The sequence below is a fragment of the Equus asinus genome, chromosome 10 (assembly GCF_041296235.1).
Source record: "Equus asinus isolate D_3611 breed Donkey chromosome 10, EquAss-T2T_v2, whole genome shotgun sequence".
Taxonomy (NCBI): domain Eukaryota; kingdom Metazoa; phylum Chordata; class Mammalia; order Perissodactyla; family Equidae; genus Equus; species Equus asinus.
The window spans coordinates 46624808-46642052 of NC_091799.1; the positions used below are offsets into that span (position 1 = coordinate 46624808).

At 44.6% G+C, this 17245-nt stretch overlaps 1 protein-coding gene and 1 long non-coding RNA gene across 6 annotated transcripts in view; one reads left to right on the forward strand and one right to left on the reverse strand.

Annotated features, from left to right (window-relative positions):
• Positions 1-505: 505 nt before the first annotated feature.
• On the reverse strand, positions 506-13824 carry LOC123289394 (uncharacterized). The gene is made up of 4 exons (XR_006533332.2): positions 13687-13824; positions 4585-4651; positions 3401-3616; positions 506-2600 (listed from the first exon to the last, which is right to left on the reverse strand). It is a non-coding gene; the product is annotated as an uncharacterized lncRNA (long non-coding RNA).
• A 101-nt stretch (positions 13825-13925) lies between these two features.
• FBXO10 (F-box protein 10) overlaps positions 13926-17245 on the forward strand; it is a 49089-nt gene continuing 45769 nt past the window's right edge. The window contains exons 1-2 of one of the 5 annotated variants that reach the window (XM_044779204.2): positions 14004-14082; positions 16665-16783. In XM_044779204.2, coding sequence (XP_044635139.2) covers positions 16709-16783 — 75 coding nt within the window. In that variant the 5' untranslated portion in view covers positions 14004-14082; positions 16665-16708. Of the gene's footprint in view, positions 14083-14455; positions 14592-16664; positions 16784-17245 lie in introns of those variants that run through there. The other 4 variants (XM_070519167.1, XM_014861154.3, XM_070519166.1 and 1 more) reach the window with 4 other exon arrangements.

Below are 17245 nucleotides of genomic sequence, written 5' to 3' on the forward strand. Positions count from 1 at the left end.
TTCCCAGAGGCAACTACCTTCACCTCCTATTAGCTAATTATATTGATATTCACCTTCATGTCTCTTAAATAACATGATTGTATTGTTACTTTATGATTTTTCTGTTTAGACATTGCCTACTGAATTCTCCATGCATGTAAGGATTTAGATCGCTTTCCTTGCCTCCATCACTCACACCTCTCTTCTCACAGTGTACTTATTAGCATGATTTTGATTAGATCAATTTCATTAGGGCTCCAATTGCTGTTTGTGTTTTCTTTTCCTGTACACCCTTTATTTTTCCTAGGCTTAGTTTTCTATGAACTTACCACTAAATTAACTAAACTTTTTATCTAAATTGCTTACAATGTTCGGTTTCATTAGATAGACAATTTCACCTTGCTGAGTAATTCTTTCTGGAGCTTTCTGACCTCCCCCAGTCTGGGCTCATAATCTTCTATACCTGGTATATGACCATATTCTGGGATCTCCCTTCACCATAATCCTGGGGATTCCTTTTCTTCTTCTCCCATGTTGGATCTCTTGTTTTCCGTATCTGGTGTCCAGTATGCATTTGTTCACTGAACCTCTATATTGAGTACAATACCCCTGCCAGTAACTGCCTAGTACCCCACAATCCAGAGAATCCTCTATTTTGTCCTTTTCAGGAAATAAACTAATTTGGGAGGGAGCTGGGGAAGAGAGGCTGCTTAGCTATGTAGAGATGAAGGGAGTATCTGACTACTTAAACCTTCAACCGATTCTTATTTTATGTCCCCCCTTCACCTCCTGCTTCCAGAGGTCTGTGAAGCCACCAGTTCCTGAGGCTTTAGGGATTCTAGGGTGTAAATTTGGTGGTGGTTTCGCTTTTCCTACTGTTGACTCCGGATTCAGTTTTCTTGGGTCTACCACGTTATTTACTACTTGTCCACCTGTTTTTCAACTTCTAACTTCTTGTTGTTGTCTCCCCATTTTCTATCCTTTTACGTTTATACCTTAAAACAAACAGAACTCTTTGCTGTCGTTTATCGGCAGTTCAGGAGGGAATGGGAGTAGACGCACGTGCTCAGTCCACCATGTTTACCCAGACAGCATGGATGTTCAACGTGTGATGCTGTGTTTCATGTTGGTAATGTACATCCATTCCTGTCTTAAGGAGGTGCAGTATATAGCACCATGGTCATGAACACGGGCTCTAAAAACAGGCAGACCTGATTTTGAGTCCTGGATCCAATAATTATGAGATGGATGACTTTTAGCACCTCAACCTCTAAATCTCATTTTCTTCACCTGTAAAATGAACATAATAGAAACATCTTCAAAGTGTTCAAAGCATCCTTACTTCAAAGAATGAAGTAAGAAAATGCAAGTAAAGCAGTTAGCACGGTGCCTAACATTTGGTAAAGGCGGTTAGTCTTTGGTATAAGGTGTTCAGAAGTGATTCATGCTGGCATTCACTGCATTAATTGGTTTCGTTCATATTTCCAGATAGCATGCTTATCCTCTAATTGTATACAGACTTCACAATTACCAAACACTGGAATTCATTATTTAAAAACAGCCTTGATGAATCAGTATTAATGCCATTTCACAGAAGGCGAGTTTGAGACGCTGGAAGTTTCAGTGGCTAATAAGTAGCAGCTGGCCAAGGCTTAGGGACTTTTAAGGTTTATTGTACCCTATCCTTAAGTACTTTTCTTGGGGGGGAAGATGTGTGATGATTACCCTGGATTCCAGTGTATGTTGAGACTAGAATAAGAGAAAGAGTGATAGTGCAGTTTTTATGGCTGACTTTTTAAAGCTCAGGCCAGAAACTCCACTGGGTGGGAGTCTAATACTTGTAATAAAAGTTCTGAAATAGTACATTTAAAAACAGTTGGTGAGATAGAGATATATATATATATATATATGGTTGAATATGTAATGTAAATAGTAAAGAACCATAGCAAATTTGCATTTTGTAAATTCTTGAAATGGATCTTAGAAAGAGATAGGGATAATTGAGAGAAAATGTTGCTTCTCCACAAACAGGTTGCTTAGAGGGATACGAACTAAGGAGTTTTGCTTAGTGCTCTTCTTGATACCAGCGCACTTCGTTTTTGAACTGCTGTATCATTGCTCTGTGTAGTTCTTCTGTGAGGTCAGTTAGCATTTCAATTACAGTGTGTTCCACAGATGTCAGGTGGGCACACTTGGGCCTAGCTTTGGAATGAAGAATAAGTGCAGGAGTCTGAACTTCTTTTTCTCTTCCCCCTCTTTCCCTTGAGCTAAGCATATCTTTCACCTATGAAATCCAGGCACCAGAGGCTGTTATAGACAGCGTACAAAGGAAATCAGCTAGACATTTTTACTCTCTTTTGCTACAGTTTGACCACTTGATAAGTTCTGCATGTAGCTGAGGTCATCAAAGAAGCCACTAAAGCAAGAGTTGGTAGACTTCCTGTTGCAGGTCAGATGGTAAATACTTTAGGCTTTGGGGGCTCTGTGGTCTCTGTCAGCTCCACGTTGCAGTGTGAAAGCAGCCTTAGACAGGATGTAAATGAATGGGCGTGGCTGCGTTCCAATAAAACTCTGTATAGAGGGAGGCGTCAGGCTGGATTTGACCTGCAGGTCACCTGCACCTAAAGTGAAGGGCACAATTTGGCAAAATGGGAAATAGCCACCAAATCACAGAACTGTTTCATTACTTTAAAGGTGAGAGGGGTTTGTTGTATTGCAAGCCAAATATCTCAAGGACCTAACCTTGCTGAAGGTTCAGATTGAGCTTCCCTGAAGAAATGACATTTAAAAAGACCTGAAGGATTCACTGGGGTTATCAAGGGAAAAAAGGTAGAGAAGGGAAGGTCGGGCAGGGATCATATTGAGCAGGGTAGGGAGTTGAGAGTTGCCTACTTAAACAGCCCTAGATGCAGTATGGGCACTAGATTTGAAGGGGGAGATGAAGGAGTGAATGAACAGACCAGTGTTGACTCAGATAACTGGTATAAGGCAAAGAAGGATTCAAGGAAGACTTGAGGTGCGGAGGTTATCTGGGTGGACCCAGTGTAATCACAGAGATCCTTGTAAGAGGGAGAAAGAAGGTTCAGAGTCAGAGAAGACATTACACAGAAGCAGAGGCCACAAACAGGGAAGGTGGGCAGCCTCTATGTTCCAAAAGCTAGAAGACGTGAGGCCCAGGTTGTCCCCTAGACTCTCCAGAAGGAACACAGGTCTGTTGACACCTTGATTCTAGCCCCTTAAGACCCATTTTGAACTTCTGACCTCCCTGACTGTAAGATAATAAATTTGTGTTGTTTTAAGCCACTAAGCTTGTAGTAATGTGTTACAGCAGCAAAAGGAAACAAATATATTTATAGTACTCCTTCCGCCTCTTTCTTTTACTGTGGCCCCATCCTCTTCACATCTAAAGTAAATCCCTTACCTGTTCTGCCGTCTTGTTCGAATTTTATTCACTGATTACATAATCGTTCTTGAAATACTTTCTGGGGGCCGGCCCCGTGGCTGAGTGGTTAAGTTCACGTGCTCTGCTGTGGCGGCCCAGGGTTTCACCGGTTCGAATCCTGGGCACGGACATGGTGCCACTCATCAGGCCATGCTGAGTCGGCATCCCACATGCCACAACTAGAAGGACCTGCAACTAAGATATACAACTATGTACCAGTGGGATTTGGGAAGATAAAACAGGGGAAAAAAAAGAAATACTTTCTGATCCTGGATTATCTTCTCTGTATACTTTCTCTCAGCCATGATCATAGTTTAATTACCCTCTATCTAAAGGAAACTCCCAATGTTACTTCAAGTTGAAATGTTGGCCATATCTGGATATCCACATGCCTGCTCAACATCTCCATCTCAGATCTTTTCAGCTTAGCAGGTCTAGAACTGGGCCCATCATCTTCCCCCTGGAACCTGTTCCTTAATTCAGTAGATGGCACCATCAGCACAGCTGCTTAAGCCAGAAGTCGGGGCGTCTTCCTTGAATCTTTAATGTAATCACATCTCCAAAGTCCCTTTTTCCAAATGAGGTATGTATTCACAGGTTTGGAGATGAGGACCTGGACATTCTGGGGTGGGGTTGGCGTATTATTTTGCCTACCACATGTGATAAAGGTTTAGATTTGGTGGGGAAAGTTGAAAAGAGTTCCCTTCTGCCCAAATCTGTTTTCTCTGGAGGTCATTTGCTGACCTCAGCCTTCTTAGTCACTCAACCCCACAGTCATAACCTAGATTTGATTTCAAGCATGCTTTTCTCCAGTACTAATAATCTGGCCCCCCCAGCCCTGTAATCTATTCACCCCCCACCTAGTGCTCGCTTCCTTCACATCTCAGCTTAGATTCCACTAGCCATCGCTGTGGTGATTCTTGTGTATACCTTCCACTCTCTTCCCTCCCTCTAGCTTCATTGTGCTTCCCTGGCAAAACCTAACCCTGGTTAATCCGTCTCTGCCTGCTCTGTGCCTGCCCTGTGCAGCTGAAGGTGGCTGGAAGAAAACAGACATGCTGACAGGTTCCACTTGGAAAATGATGGCAGTCAACCTCCATTGGTCCTGCAGGACCACTACATTTCCTTAGGTCATTCTTCTCTACTAAACACACATTTCATACCTTCTCAGACCTCTAGTATCTCCTCTCTCGTCTTCAAGCTCAGCTGATGACATTGCTTCTGTTTTCCCTAAAAAAAGAAAGCTTCCATAAACTTACCCATGATACCTACTCACCCACCAGCATTTGTACCCCCCCTCCTGTTAGGAATGTCTGTGTTCCTGTTTAAGGCCAATCATATCCTACATGCACTCAGTCCCACCCCCTATTAACTACCCAAGGATCTTGCTCCAGCAAGTCTCTGTCTGTCATCAGATTTTCTTTCTTTACTGGATTATTCCCAGTAGCATACAAAAGGGCTGTGGTTTCTTCTGTCTTAAAAAGAATTTTTTTAAAAAGCTCTGTTGCCTGTCTGTTCCCTGGAGAGGATTCTGGGAGTTTTGTGCAGGAGTTTTTGGGGGAAGTGTTTTTGGGAAAAACGCTAGAGAGCAAGTGAAACAATTCTGGGCACGGGGAGAAGTTGAACTGTGATGCAGTTGCAACTAGCGTGACCAGCAATCCAGGACTGTGCCAGTCTTAGCACTGAAACTCCTGTGTCCCAGAAACCCTCTCAGTCCTGGGGCGTGGTTGGTCACCTTAGTTGCAACAGCAGTTTTTTGTTTTTTGTTTTTTTTTTAAGATTGGCACCTGAGCTAACAACGTGCCAATCTTTTTTTTTTTTTTTTTTGCTTTTTCTCCCCATATCTCCCCAGTACATAGTTGTATACTTTTAGTTGTGGTTCCTTCTAGTTGTGAGCAACAGCAGCTTTAATCAATCCCACAGGTATCTGTGACTCTCAGACAGCCCTTCAGAGAAATCCTGAGTCAAGGCAAGAGGGCAGGCCTTTGGACTCCTGCATCGACTCGTCACTGGCTGTGGGCTGCTGGGTGGGTGGGTAACTTTGTTGGAGGCAGCTTCCTTCAGCTGAGGGCAATTCCTGAGAGGAATGCAGCTGTGAGCTGCCAGCAGCCAACGCCCCTAGCTGCTGGGGAATGAGCACCAATTACCTTGATCCTAAAGTTGGGATCTGAGGGGTTCACCACAACATCCACCACGGTCCACTTGAATCCTCACCCCTGTCCATCTACCATCTCATTTCTCTGCCCTCTTTTACAATTAAATGCCTCGATAAGGTTGTCTGTATTTTCATTTCCTTTCTTCCGTTCTCTCCGGAACCCACTCCACTTAGGCTTGCATCCCCATCGATCTTCTGGAACTGCTCTTGTCAAGGTTAACACTGACCCATCTTACCCTATCAGCAGCATTTAACCCACGACCTCATTACTGTAACCACCCTGTGGGCCTTCCATAACACTAATCTACTAATTTCCACCCTCCTTCAGATTCTTTTGCTGGTTCCTCTTCATCTCTAACCTCTGACACTTGCAGTGCCCCAGTCTTCAGTCCTCAGACCTTTTCTCTTGATTTACGGTGTAGATTCTACACTGACTCCTTTGGTGATCTCATCTGGTCTCTTGGCTTTAAATTCCATTTATGGGCTGAGAATGCCCAGATTTATATCTCTAGCCTACACCTCCCTTCTTGATTCCAGACTTATCCAAAAACAGACTCCCAATCTTCCCACTTTCATGAAAACTCCTCTCAGTCTCAGGAGATAAGTCCGTCTTTCTAGTTTTGTAGACTAAAAGCCTGAGTGTCATCCTTGACTTTCACATTCCAGTCCTTCAAGAAACCCTGTTGGCCCTGCTTCTGAATTATAATCAAAATCTGACCTCTTCTCACCAACTTCATTACCACCCCCCTGGTCCAATCCACCATCATCTCTCTTCTGAATTATTGCAACAGCCTCCTAACTAGAGTCCCTGCTTCCACCCTTCCCCCTCTACAGTCAGTTCTCAACACAGCAATCAGAAGGGTCCTCTTAAAATTTAAGCCAGAACATGTCACTCCTGCTCAGAATCCTTCAGTGGTTTCTTGTCTCATTCAGAGTAAAAGCCAGAGTTCTTCTGGTTGCCCACAAGGTTCTGTACAGTCTGGTCCTCATTACTTCTCTGATCTCATCTTTTATGACTCCCCTCCCTCACTGCACTCTAACCACACTGGCCTCCTTGCTTCCTCAAACAAACTAGACATGGCTACTGCCTCAGGGCCTTTGCACTGGCTGGAATACTCTTAGATTTTCAGGTGCCTCACTCCCTCTCCTTCAGGTCTCTGCTTAAATGGCATTTTTTCAATGAGGCCTTTCCTTTCTCTTTTATAGGTTATAGGATGTTTCAGTTTGTGAAAATCCAACAATTTGTACACTTAGAGTATGTGCAGTCTTCTGTAGTTAATACGGTCATGTGCCACATAACGACGTTTCGGTCAACAACAGATCGCATATACGACGGTGGTCCCATAGGATTAGTAGCATATAGCCTAAGTGTGTAGTAGGCTCTACCACCTAGGTTTGTCTAAGTACACTCTGATGTTCACACAACGAGGAAATCGCCTAACGATGCGTTTCGCAGAACATGTCACCGTTGTTAAGTGATGTGACTATATTTCAATATGTATGTTTTTTTAAATTACAACCTCCCCAGCACTCCATACCCCTTTATTTTTCTTCCTGGCACTTATTTAATATATTTTTCTTTATATATTTTGGTAATTGTCTCTCTCTTCATTATGTTTGATGAGGGCAGGGATTTTGTTACGTTTAGTACCTAGAAGAATGCCTGGCACCTAGTGGGCACTCAGTATTCATTGAATAATAGAGTGGAGAAGTTTTTAACTGGTTGTGGGAAGTGTGAGAGTGAGCTAACTAGGAAAAGGGAAGACTGTCGGATGATACTGGCACCCCAGTTAAGACAGGCGGTCGTGAAGTGGCGGTGCCTGCATGCGCTGCTTCTCCAGTGCTGCTCTGCTGCCCAGCGGCGGGCTCGGGGAAGGTGCAGAGTTGGATTCTTCCAGGGGTGGGCTTGCCACCTGGATAAGGTGAAATGACAGGGTCAGGGGGTGAGTGAAATACGGCACAAGGCATCTAAAGTGGAGAAGGCAAAGGCCGAGGGCGCTGATGGGCAGGAAGAAAATAGAGGGGTCAGTCCTGCTGGGGGCGACTGCAGGAGAGGGAGCAGTGGAGCACTAGCCCTGCAGACCTGATGATAGGCCCCAGATACCGTTCTTCACTTTGAACGGACAGGAAAGTTCCTGTCCTGGAAAACAGAATCCATTCTTTTGGTTTTGTTTTCCGAAGAGAGAAATACCACCAGCTTGTGGCCTTTTGGGCTGTCACCCCAAGAGATGGTATATTAGAGTTGTTGTTTCAGAGCTAAGCACGTATGGGGTAGTCTGACAAGGCCCACATCTGACCTACCATCACAACTTTACTCTCCCCCTGTTTATGTGTTCATTTAGGAGGAAAGAAAATCACTGAGTACAGACATGTTCATGATCCTAAGATACTGTGGTTTTTATGGAATGGTGGAAGCATGACAGAGACTGCTGCTGGGTGTGATACAGCAACCAGAGCTTGTATGATGCTTTTCTTCCCAAATTCAGATTGCATTGCCTCTGATTATTTGAGCTGATGGGAGAGAAGCAATATAGGGATAATTTAAAATAATAAATATATTGCAAAAAAGTTTTTAGAAATGTGGTAGATAAGAACACAAGGAAATGTAGGAAAATGATCAAATGAATTGCTCATCTTAACATCATTAGTAAAATTCAGGTTTTATATGTTTTGTTTACTTTTGAGTAAAATTTAATAAGCTTACTGTTGAATCTTTTTATCAACTAAAATTTTATAAATTTTCATAATAACCATTGTTTTCATTAGTCTCAAGCATATGAAACAAAAGGCAAAGAATCCTTACTGAACATAAAGGTGTAAGTCAAACCTATTAAATGTAAAAAACTTATTCCTTATTCTTAATAAACTACTGTTATTAGCATAGTGAAACTATGCTGTTAAAGAAGTTGAAGAGAAAGGCTTTTTTTAATATCTTTCTTTTTCCTCTTTAACCCTCACTTTCGTTGCAAGCACTCTACTGTTGAGAGGTTGTTCATCACCATAAAAAAGGAATTCATATTTCTTACTCTCTTGTTCCCTAGTAAAAGGTGCTTATTTATTCCTGGTTTGACACAAAGCATTTACTGTCTTTTTTCAGCCTGTTTTCTTTCTTACACATATTGAACTTAGATCACTGTCAATCATTTCATCTTTCCTGAGTTTAGAGAACAGCAGAGGGAGAACTGGAGGAAACCTGGAAACTGCGCTCAATAATACTGACTCAAAGTATCACTTATTTCCTTCTTCCCAATTCTGTTTGTAAATAAGGTGGTAAAATAGTATATTTTTAATACTTGTTTCTTGGTAGAAAAAGACTCTAAGATAAATGTGTCTTCATGTTTATGAGTAACTGATTTTCTGTCCATGTGTAATTTTAAGACTAAATGGACGCTAGGTGTCACATACCTGGGAATCAAAAGAATGCTTGCTAGGATACCTCCTGGTGGTGGGCTCCCTGCCAGAGGAGAGAATCAAGTATAATAGGGACTAGAACACCGGTAATATGTTGCATAAGACAGTGCCAGGCATCGGGGCAGAGCTGCTTTCCAAAACAAGCTGCACAGCAGGTCACATGGGAAGCTTTTAAACAGAAGACCTCCTGAATCGGGACTCCTGTGGGTGGCGCCCAGGAGTCTATCTTAAAAAAGCATCCAGGTGATTTAATTGGCCCGGGTTCTGCTTTGAGTAACCAGTAAATGAATTTATCTTAAGGCCTCTTCTGATTCTGAAATTCTGGACTGGTCGAGGAATGAGAGTCAAATAAAACTAAAAGTGAAAGCAATTTTAGGTTGCATTAGTAAAATTATAACATTAAGGTCTCCAGATCTGACAGATAACTTGAAGAGTAGCCAACCCACCAGGCTGGAGTTTGGTAGAGTACTGAAGGGGTCTGCGAACCACGCTGCTAGAGAACGATGGGGAGAATTTGAGGTGTGTAGCCTCAAGAAGACCTTTAGCAGGAGTCTGAGAGCTGCTTTTAAAAACTAAAAGGGTTGTCGTGTCAGAGAAAGAGCAATTGTCCCAGAAGACAGGATAGGATAAAGGTTTGGAAGCTAAGACGGAAGATTCCTTCTTGAACTAACTGACAACTGCTGTGACCACACTGGGCTGGTCATGGAAGGGGCCCTTCTTCACTGGAAATGTGCAAGAATCCAACAGGGATTGCCACTGTGGGAAAAAGTTTTCTGTCATTGTCTTTCCCTGTTACTGAAAACTACTTGAATACAAGTACTATCTCCCACATTTTTCTCTCATCTACTATCTTCACACAGAAGGGGCTGAATAAATGACTGCTGAACTGAAGGTGGGAAATACTAGCTTCCTGACACTATCTGTTGTCCAGGCCTCAGAAAAAGTTTCCAGTCTATTTGGTGGCAGTGTTCACATTCACAAATATTTATTCGGTGACTCGAGAGGACCAGGCACTGTGGTAGGTGAGGGATACGGAAGAGAATTCAGTCATGGTACCTATCATTAAGAGCTTACCGCCTAGCAGGGAAGTCGGACATTACCTAGTTTCATCACTCATTACTTCATACTATCATGTAAACTGCTGTGCGAACACAGAATAGGGGGCCCTGACCTGTTGGGTTGGGGAGGCAGCCAGGACGGCTCCCGTGGGAAGTGATACATCAAGTAAGATTTGGACGTATAGGAATTGGCCAGATAAAAGAGTGAGGAGCCTCTGAAAAGGGTTAAAATACGTGTTTAAGGAAGAAAGAAGGCCAGTGTGACTGAAGTGTGGTGAGCACGGGGGAGCAGAAAACCTTTAGCAGTTTCCCTTCAGAAAGTCCTCTTACTGTATTTTCATACGTTAGTCCTAAAAGATTCTACTCTGGCATCTCTTGGCCAGTGTATATACTGCAATTCCAAATGACGCTACACAAGAACAACCTTCAGTAACCTATTTTTCTGAAGGCTATGAGAATAAACTGGAAATAAAGCCCCAGGTCTTTTCCCTACTCTGTATTATGGGCCCCTCACAGGAGAGGGTGACCAGTCATTACTTACATGCTCCTGGAGCACGCACTCAGTCTGACAGAGGCGTACGTGGTGCCATTTGCCTGCTTTTGTACAAGTTCACAAAAACTTACATAGAAATCACTTACATTAAAGTTGAATAGACTTGCTACTGAGATGTAAAAACATTACAAAATCACTTATTTACTTTGTCTTTTAAACAACAATAGCCAATGAAATATTTTCAGAGTTAGGAAGCATTCTTAAACTGTTTCCTTCATAGATAAAGCACAGCTGGCTTTAGTCCAATAAGCATTCTACCAAGGCAAAAGATCGGCTTTAAGCATGTCTGCTAATTTTCATCTTTTTCTCAAATTAGTAATACTATTTCTTTTTCCGCTTATGTCTATAAAGGACAGAAATGCAAAAGAATTTTAATATTACATAAACAGCTGTACAGACGATACTGCATTTGAAACTGAATGTTCCACTGGCAGCTGCCTCACCGTGCAGTTGCTTGAAATATTAATCAGCTGACATTGAAAGTATAAATTCGGTGAACAAAGGATGATTTAGAGACATCAACATGTGTTGTAAAAAATGTGAGTTGGAGAGTAGAGGTCCCTCTGTTAGGCAGAAGCACTAGAATTAGTAGTCGAAAGTTCTGGGTTACAGCTTCAGCTCTGCTATTAATTATGTGACTATATGAGTCATGTTTTACGTGCAAACACCAAAATCCAGTCTTGGTAGATTTTAGGAGAAAAGTGATTTATTTAGAGGATTATAGGTAGGTTAGCATCACCAGGAGGCTTGGAGGAATTGGACTTGGAGACTAGGCAACTCGAACATCACCCTTTGTCGTCTAGTCACTCCACACAACCCAGTGCAGTGAGGACACCATCTCTCCTGAGGATTAGAGGCCACCACTTGGTTACCAAGGCCACAGGAGCAGAAGTTGACTATCATGGCAGCCAGGGTTACTCGAAGAACTTGCTGCATTTGTCATGGTCACCAAAGAGAATAATTCCAGGACTCCACTTTACCATGTCTCTGGCTCCCAATTCAAAATCCAGAGACTACTTAATTTGTAGTGTCAGGGTCACATGGAGAAGCAGAGAAAATATCTGGATTTCAGCTTTTATAGTGAGAGGCAGGCTCTGATTACCAACAAGCTCATAAGATGAGGAATTCCCAAATGTAGGAAGGGAGTTCAGATCCCAGGCAGCCAAAAAGGATGACGGATGTCTATTATGTTGGCCCTGGACAGACTGCTCAGAGCCTCACTTTTCTATAAAGCCAGGTAAGTAAAGTTGACATGGCTGAGGAGATTGTGTTTGTGTATTCATTTCACAGTAAATACCAGCTATGTGCCAGGATGCAAAGATGAGCAAGTCTGCTCTCCAATAGAGGAGAAGAATCAATCAACAGACAGCAAGTAGTAGGATAGAGGCATGCACAGGAGAGATGGGGGCGGGAAGAAGAGAGGGCTCAACTGTGCCTTACAAATGATGTTCTTATATTTAAGTACTTATATATAAAATCAAATTTTCGTGCGCCACTAATGGGAAAGACAGCATGCCCTTGTAGAAAGCTGTTGTGGCACTCCTTTGAAAGGCTTGGCTATTTTAGAGAAACGCCAAAACAAACAATAATGTTGGCTGGCACAAATCCAGAAACTCAGCTTCTGATTGCTTATTGACAGACATGCCAGTTTCATACAATGGAACACTTTTCAAAGGATCAAACATGTCATAGTTTTGCCAGTCATTAATAATAAATCATTGAGTTCGTTATAGTGTGACCCCCCCCTGTTTGATATGACCTGACCTAAGTCAGAGTGGTGTTTCTACTATATCTGGCTACTGTGTACAGCTTTATACCTTTGCTTAAAATAAATTGTTGGTTTTAGCCTTTGGGGGATTTTTTCCCATTTATAAAAGAGAGCAGCTGCATGGTAACTTGGGCCTCACCCAGAATCTAATAGTAAATTCATCATATGTTAACATGGAATCATTTTTATAGAATACATTCTGTAGAACCAGGGACTGACAGAGGTCAGCTATTACAAACCTCAATCTGCTGCAGTAATTTCTCTTTCACAGCATCCTCAAGTTAGATTTCTGTAGCTGACATTCTCTTCTAAAATCCACAAGTCTATATTCAACTGCCTTTTTGATCATTTGGATGACACAGGCCTCTTAAAGTCCAAAACAGTTCCTGATCTCCCCCCACCTCCAAATATGTTCCCCCTTGCAAGAGTTAGCATTTCAATAAAGAGCACCTCCTTAGGCCTACTCAGTAGGTTAAGCTAGAAGACTGGGAATCCCCCTAACTTCCCACATGAAGCCAAGTTTCTCTGCCTCAAAAGTGTATCTCAAATCCATCTCTCTCCATCCTCATAACTGCAGTCCAAGTCTTAACCAATCTCCCTGCTTCCACCTCTTACTTTGGTCTACTCTGCACATAGTAGCTGGCATATTTTTTTAATAAAGGTACCAAGTCACCCACCTCCTCCACCCCTTCAATGGCGTCCTTTTACATGAAATTTGAAAATCCTTAAATTAAGGTTTTAAGGCCATTTAAAATGGCCTACTAAGTGTTGCATGGTCTGGCCCAACCTACCTCTTAAACTTCCATTACACTGTTCTCTCCTTAACATAAGAAGCTTCAGACAAACTGGACGTCTTCCATTTACCCAAAGAGCAATCTTTGCCGGGCCCCACCCCACCCAAGGAGCTCACTCGGGCTTTCCCTGCCTTTTTTTCCATCTGGCTAACTCCTTACCTTCCTCTGAGAAGTCTTCCCTGACTACCCTCCCTTGCCCTCTACTTTTAAATCAGAGTTCCTTCAGTGCACTGGATATAATTTTAAGTAGATATTTATTTAAATAATATCTGACTAATGCCCACCTTCTCCACTCAAGAAATAACTTCAGGAGGATAGGAACCATTTCAGCTTTGTTGACTTCTGTGCCCCTAAAACAGCGACAGCAACAACCACAACTAACACATTTACTATGAGGCAGGCATCGTGCTAAACGCTATACACAGAATAATATGTACTCCCAGTACATTGTCTGGCCCATAGCCGGCGGTCAGTGTGTTGAATGAAGGAACGCAGCCCCGTATGTGCACATCTACAAGTTGCTCACCACCTCCTGGAACCGCGCGTTGCCCTGTTAACTGGTGATCGGAAGTCTTCATATGGACCCCAGCATGCCTGCCTGCAATGTCCGCCCACTGATTCGATTTCGGCGCTTCTGGGGCCACGCAGTACAAGGTCTCATCGTCCTTCCCCAAGCTCGACTTCGCAACGTCGCCCTCCCAGCCCTCCCCGCGGACCCCCAAGCGCGCCGGTCCCACCCCGGGAGTCTGGGAGCCGGCTCGCCCCCCGCCCTGCTCCCGGCATGCCCCGCCTCGCGCGTCACGTGCCCCCGCCCCGCCGGCAGCCGGCAGCCGGCCGCCCCTGGCCGCGCGCCGCCTCCTCGCCGCTCCCCTGCGGCTCTGGTGCCGGCGGCCCCGGCTGCTGTGGGCGAGCGCCCGGCCAGGTAAGAGGCGGCCGGCGCGCGGCGGCCGCGGCCGCAGCTCCTCCGCCCGCGCTCCGGAGGCCCGGGGCCGGGAGCGGGGCGGCCGGGGAGGGGGCGCGGGCGCCTGCGGGCTGCTCCCGGGGGCCTGGGGCGCCTCTCGAGGAGACCGGCCGCGGCGGCGCCCTCGGCCCTGGCGGCCCCGGGAGGCTCAGCCGCGCCGAGAAGAGCTGTGCCTTGCTTTCCCCTCCTGTCAAACGACCGGGCCGGGGAGGTGGATCTCCGCGCCTGTGAGGTTTTGCGAGTGTGTAAGTGAAGTCACAGAGGAAGAAGCGGACTCTCGGGATGGGGCGAGCCCTCACCTAGGAGCGCAGGAGCGAGCGTCTGGGCCGGACACCTATTAAGTGTCTTCTGTATTTTGTGCAAATCGTAAGCCTCTCGGAGACTCGGTTTCTCCATCTTGAAAGTCAAGGTGATAACTCCTGCCCTGCCTCCCTCATAGGACTGCAGCGAAGAACCCACAGGAAAGCCAGGTGAAGAGCCAGAACGCTCGAGTCAGGCAGACCTGGGTTCAAGTCCTGGGTCTGCCGCTTACCGGCTGTGTGACCTTGAGCCAGATAGGACCCTCATCTGTTAAAGAAGATGATAGTACTGAGCTCGTGAGGTTGCTGTGAGGATTGAGTGTAAAAAGGCTTAGCACAGTGTCCAGCACAGAAATGCTCGATAGTGCTGTTAATATAATTATTATTAAATTAGTAAGCTAGAGAGTGCCTCACATGAGGGGTGTTGAGAATAATCACACTTCAATTTCTATATATTTAGTCCTAAAAAGAGTTCTGTTTTGGTTTCCTAAGAAAGCGGCCAAGTGGGACCCTTTCTCCTTTTCTCTTCCTGGGCCCCCTTTGCCTTCTCATTTACAGTTGGCATGTGAACCTGTTGTTCCTAGCAAATGAGTCAGGCAGGATGGGAACATCAATGTACTCGAGCAGATGGCTATCAGATTCCCTCTGAGGGGAAAGAAAAGTGCCAGGCATGTGCTGCCACCAAATAAAGCACAGTGCAGTGATGGACTGTCAGAGCTGGAAGATGCCTGGGAGAGCATCTAATCCAGCTGTCTCCTTTTGCAAATGGAGACGGTGGACGCAGAATAAGGATGGGACTTTGATTTCCTCAGGACCCGACAGAATGCTGGCACTAGGTGGTGGAAAGAACACACACTGTTTACCAGACACTGTGCTTTCCCTGAGTTCTAACCTAATTCTTCATTTATTCAGCAAATGTTTATGGAGTACCTACTCTGTGCTTGTACACCTACTAGGAGCTGGAGAAGAAATATATATATTTTGTGTGTGTGTGTGTGTATCCCTCTGCTGGTTCTCAGTACATTTTATAGTAACAGTATGTTCCAGCTCCCAGTGAGCTTGCCTCATAGCAGCTGGTCCCAAAGGACAGAAGCACCCAGAGACGCCTGAATTGTTTCATGATCAGTCACAGCAGCCCCAGAGCCCTTGTTGAAGCCTGATGAGACTTTAGAAACTGGAGAAAATGCTGCTTTGTCAGGGCTCTTAGGAAAGGATTTCCTTCTGGTCTGGAGCTCTTGGATTTCTTCTCTTTCTGGTTTCAGGCTTCTTATTGTTTCTAGATTTCTGAAAAGAGCCACTGTCACCGTGCTTCCGTTGGTTTCCATGGTTATCAGATGACTTGTATTTTTATGGTAGCACAAGTAGCTGTTGAGGAATACATGGTCACTGTGGGTTTCTGTTTTCTGGTAGCGGTCCTCTTTTTTCAGTTGCAGTGCAGTCGTACTGTCCCTTTCTCCTCGCCTCCCTCCTGCCTGCCTCCTTTAGTTTAACAAACATGCATCCATGGGAGGGTCAAGAGGAGTGGGAATAAGTGGAAACAGATAAAAACATGTGTAGACTGTAGCTTAGGGACCTCTGAATCCTTGAGGGGATAATCCGAGGGCATTACCACGTGCAAGGGACCCATCAGTGGTGCTCTGATGAAGGTGTAGATTGGGAGCCGTTAAGAGGTCTCAAAAGTGGGAGAGGGTCTCCTGGGCAACCAAGAAGCCTTCACATACCAAGATGCTTTTCAAGGAAGGTGTGAAAGAAATTCTTTGTCCCCGTCTCAGTCACATGGTAATAATAGATGGTCCAGGAAGCATTGTGTTCTTTCAGTGTGCCTTAATGAGTGCACCTTCTCTGGAGTCATGGTCATGGGCTTTGAGTGAAATGCCTAATTTCTCTCATTGACCCTCTTTCTGTGAGCTCAGTGACGTATTAGTTTCCTCTTCAAACACATGATATTGTGTACTAAAGGTGAATAAACAGAGACATTTGATTAAGAGTTTGTCTGTTTCACTTTAGATGTTTAACCTTTGTGTCTCATTTCACCAGTTAGGTTCTAATGCAGTCATATTTCTTTATTTTTCCAAGTAATCTTCCAAGTCCTTTAATGTCCTTATTAGTAAGAATTCCGATGTCTCCCACGTCCAAGCCCCCTGTGGGATTAAACAATCCAAAGAAGTCGCTTAGTCTTCCATTCTCCAGAGGAGAGAGCTGCAGAGTCTGAGCAGTCCACCCACATTGTTCTTTCTGACACAGCTATATGGTATCACTATTGAAGAGTTGTCCTGCACGGTCCAAGGATGTGTAGTCACTGCTGCTCAACACCCTCATTGGACCAGGTTCCTGCCAGCTTGATCCTATGCATGGATTCCAAGGTCAGAGCTCTTTTAGTTTATGCTCACATGCTTAGCTATTCTCCCCCAAGCACAGCCTCTGGGCCACGTGTTAAGCCTGTCACCAGGCCGGGTTTCCCCAGTCTCCTGGTGAGTTCTCTTCAGGGGCATATGGGGCCCTTTCCTGCTAGCAGCCTTGGGCAGGGTCACCCCAGACCATCCAAGAGACTTCCCCATTTTCAAACCTTTCATCTGGATTTGGAGGCTCAATCCTTTCTCCGCTTCCTAACTCTGACCCACAGGTTTTTGGCAAATTGGTTCTACTTCCTGTCCAGGATTCTGCCTACAGAGGATTCTCAGAAATGACACCTTCACCCAGATAGCTCCCCTAGGCCTTTGGGTGCCCACTCACCTTACTTTTCATATGTAGGAGGGGCCCTCTGGTGACTCTTGGTGAAGCATAGATCTGTTCCCAGGAAACAGTGTCTCTCTCTGTAGTCCTAA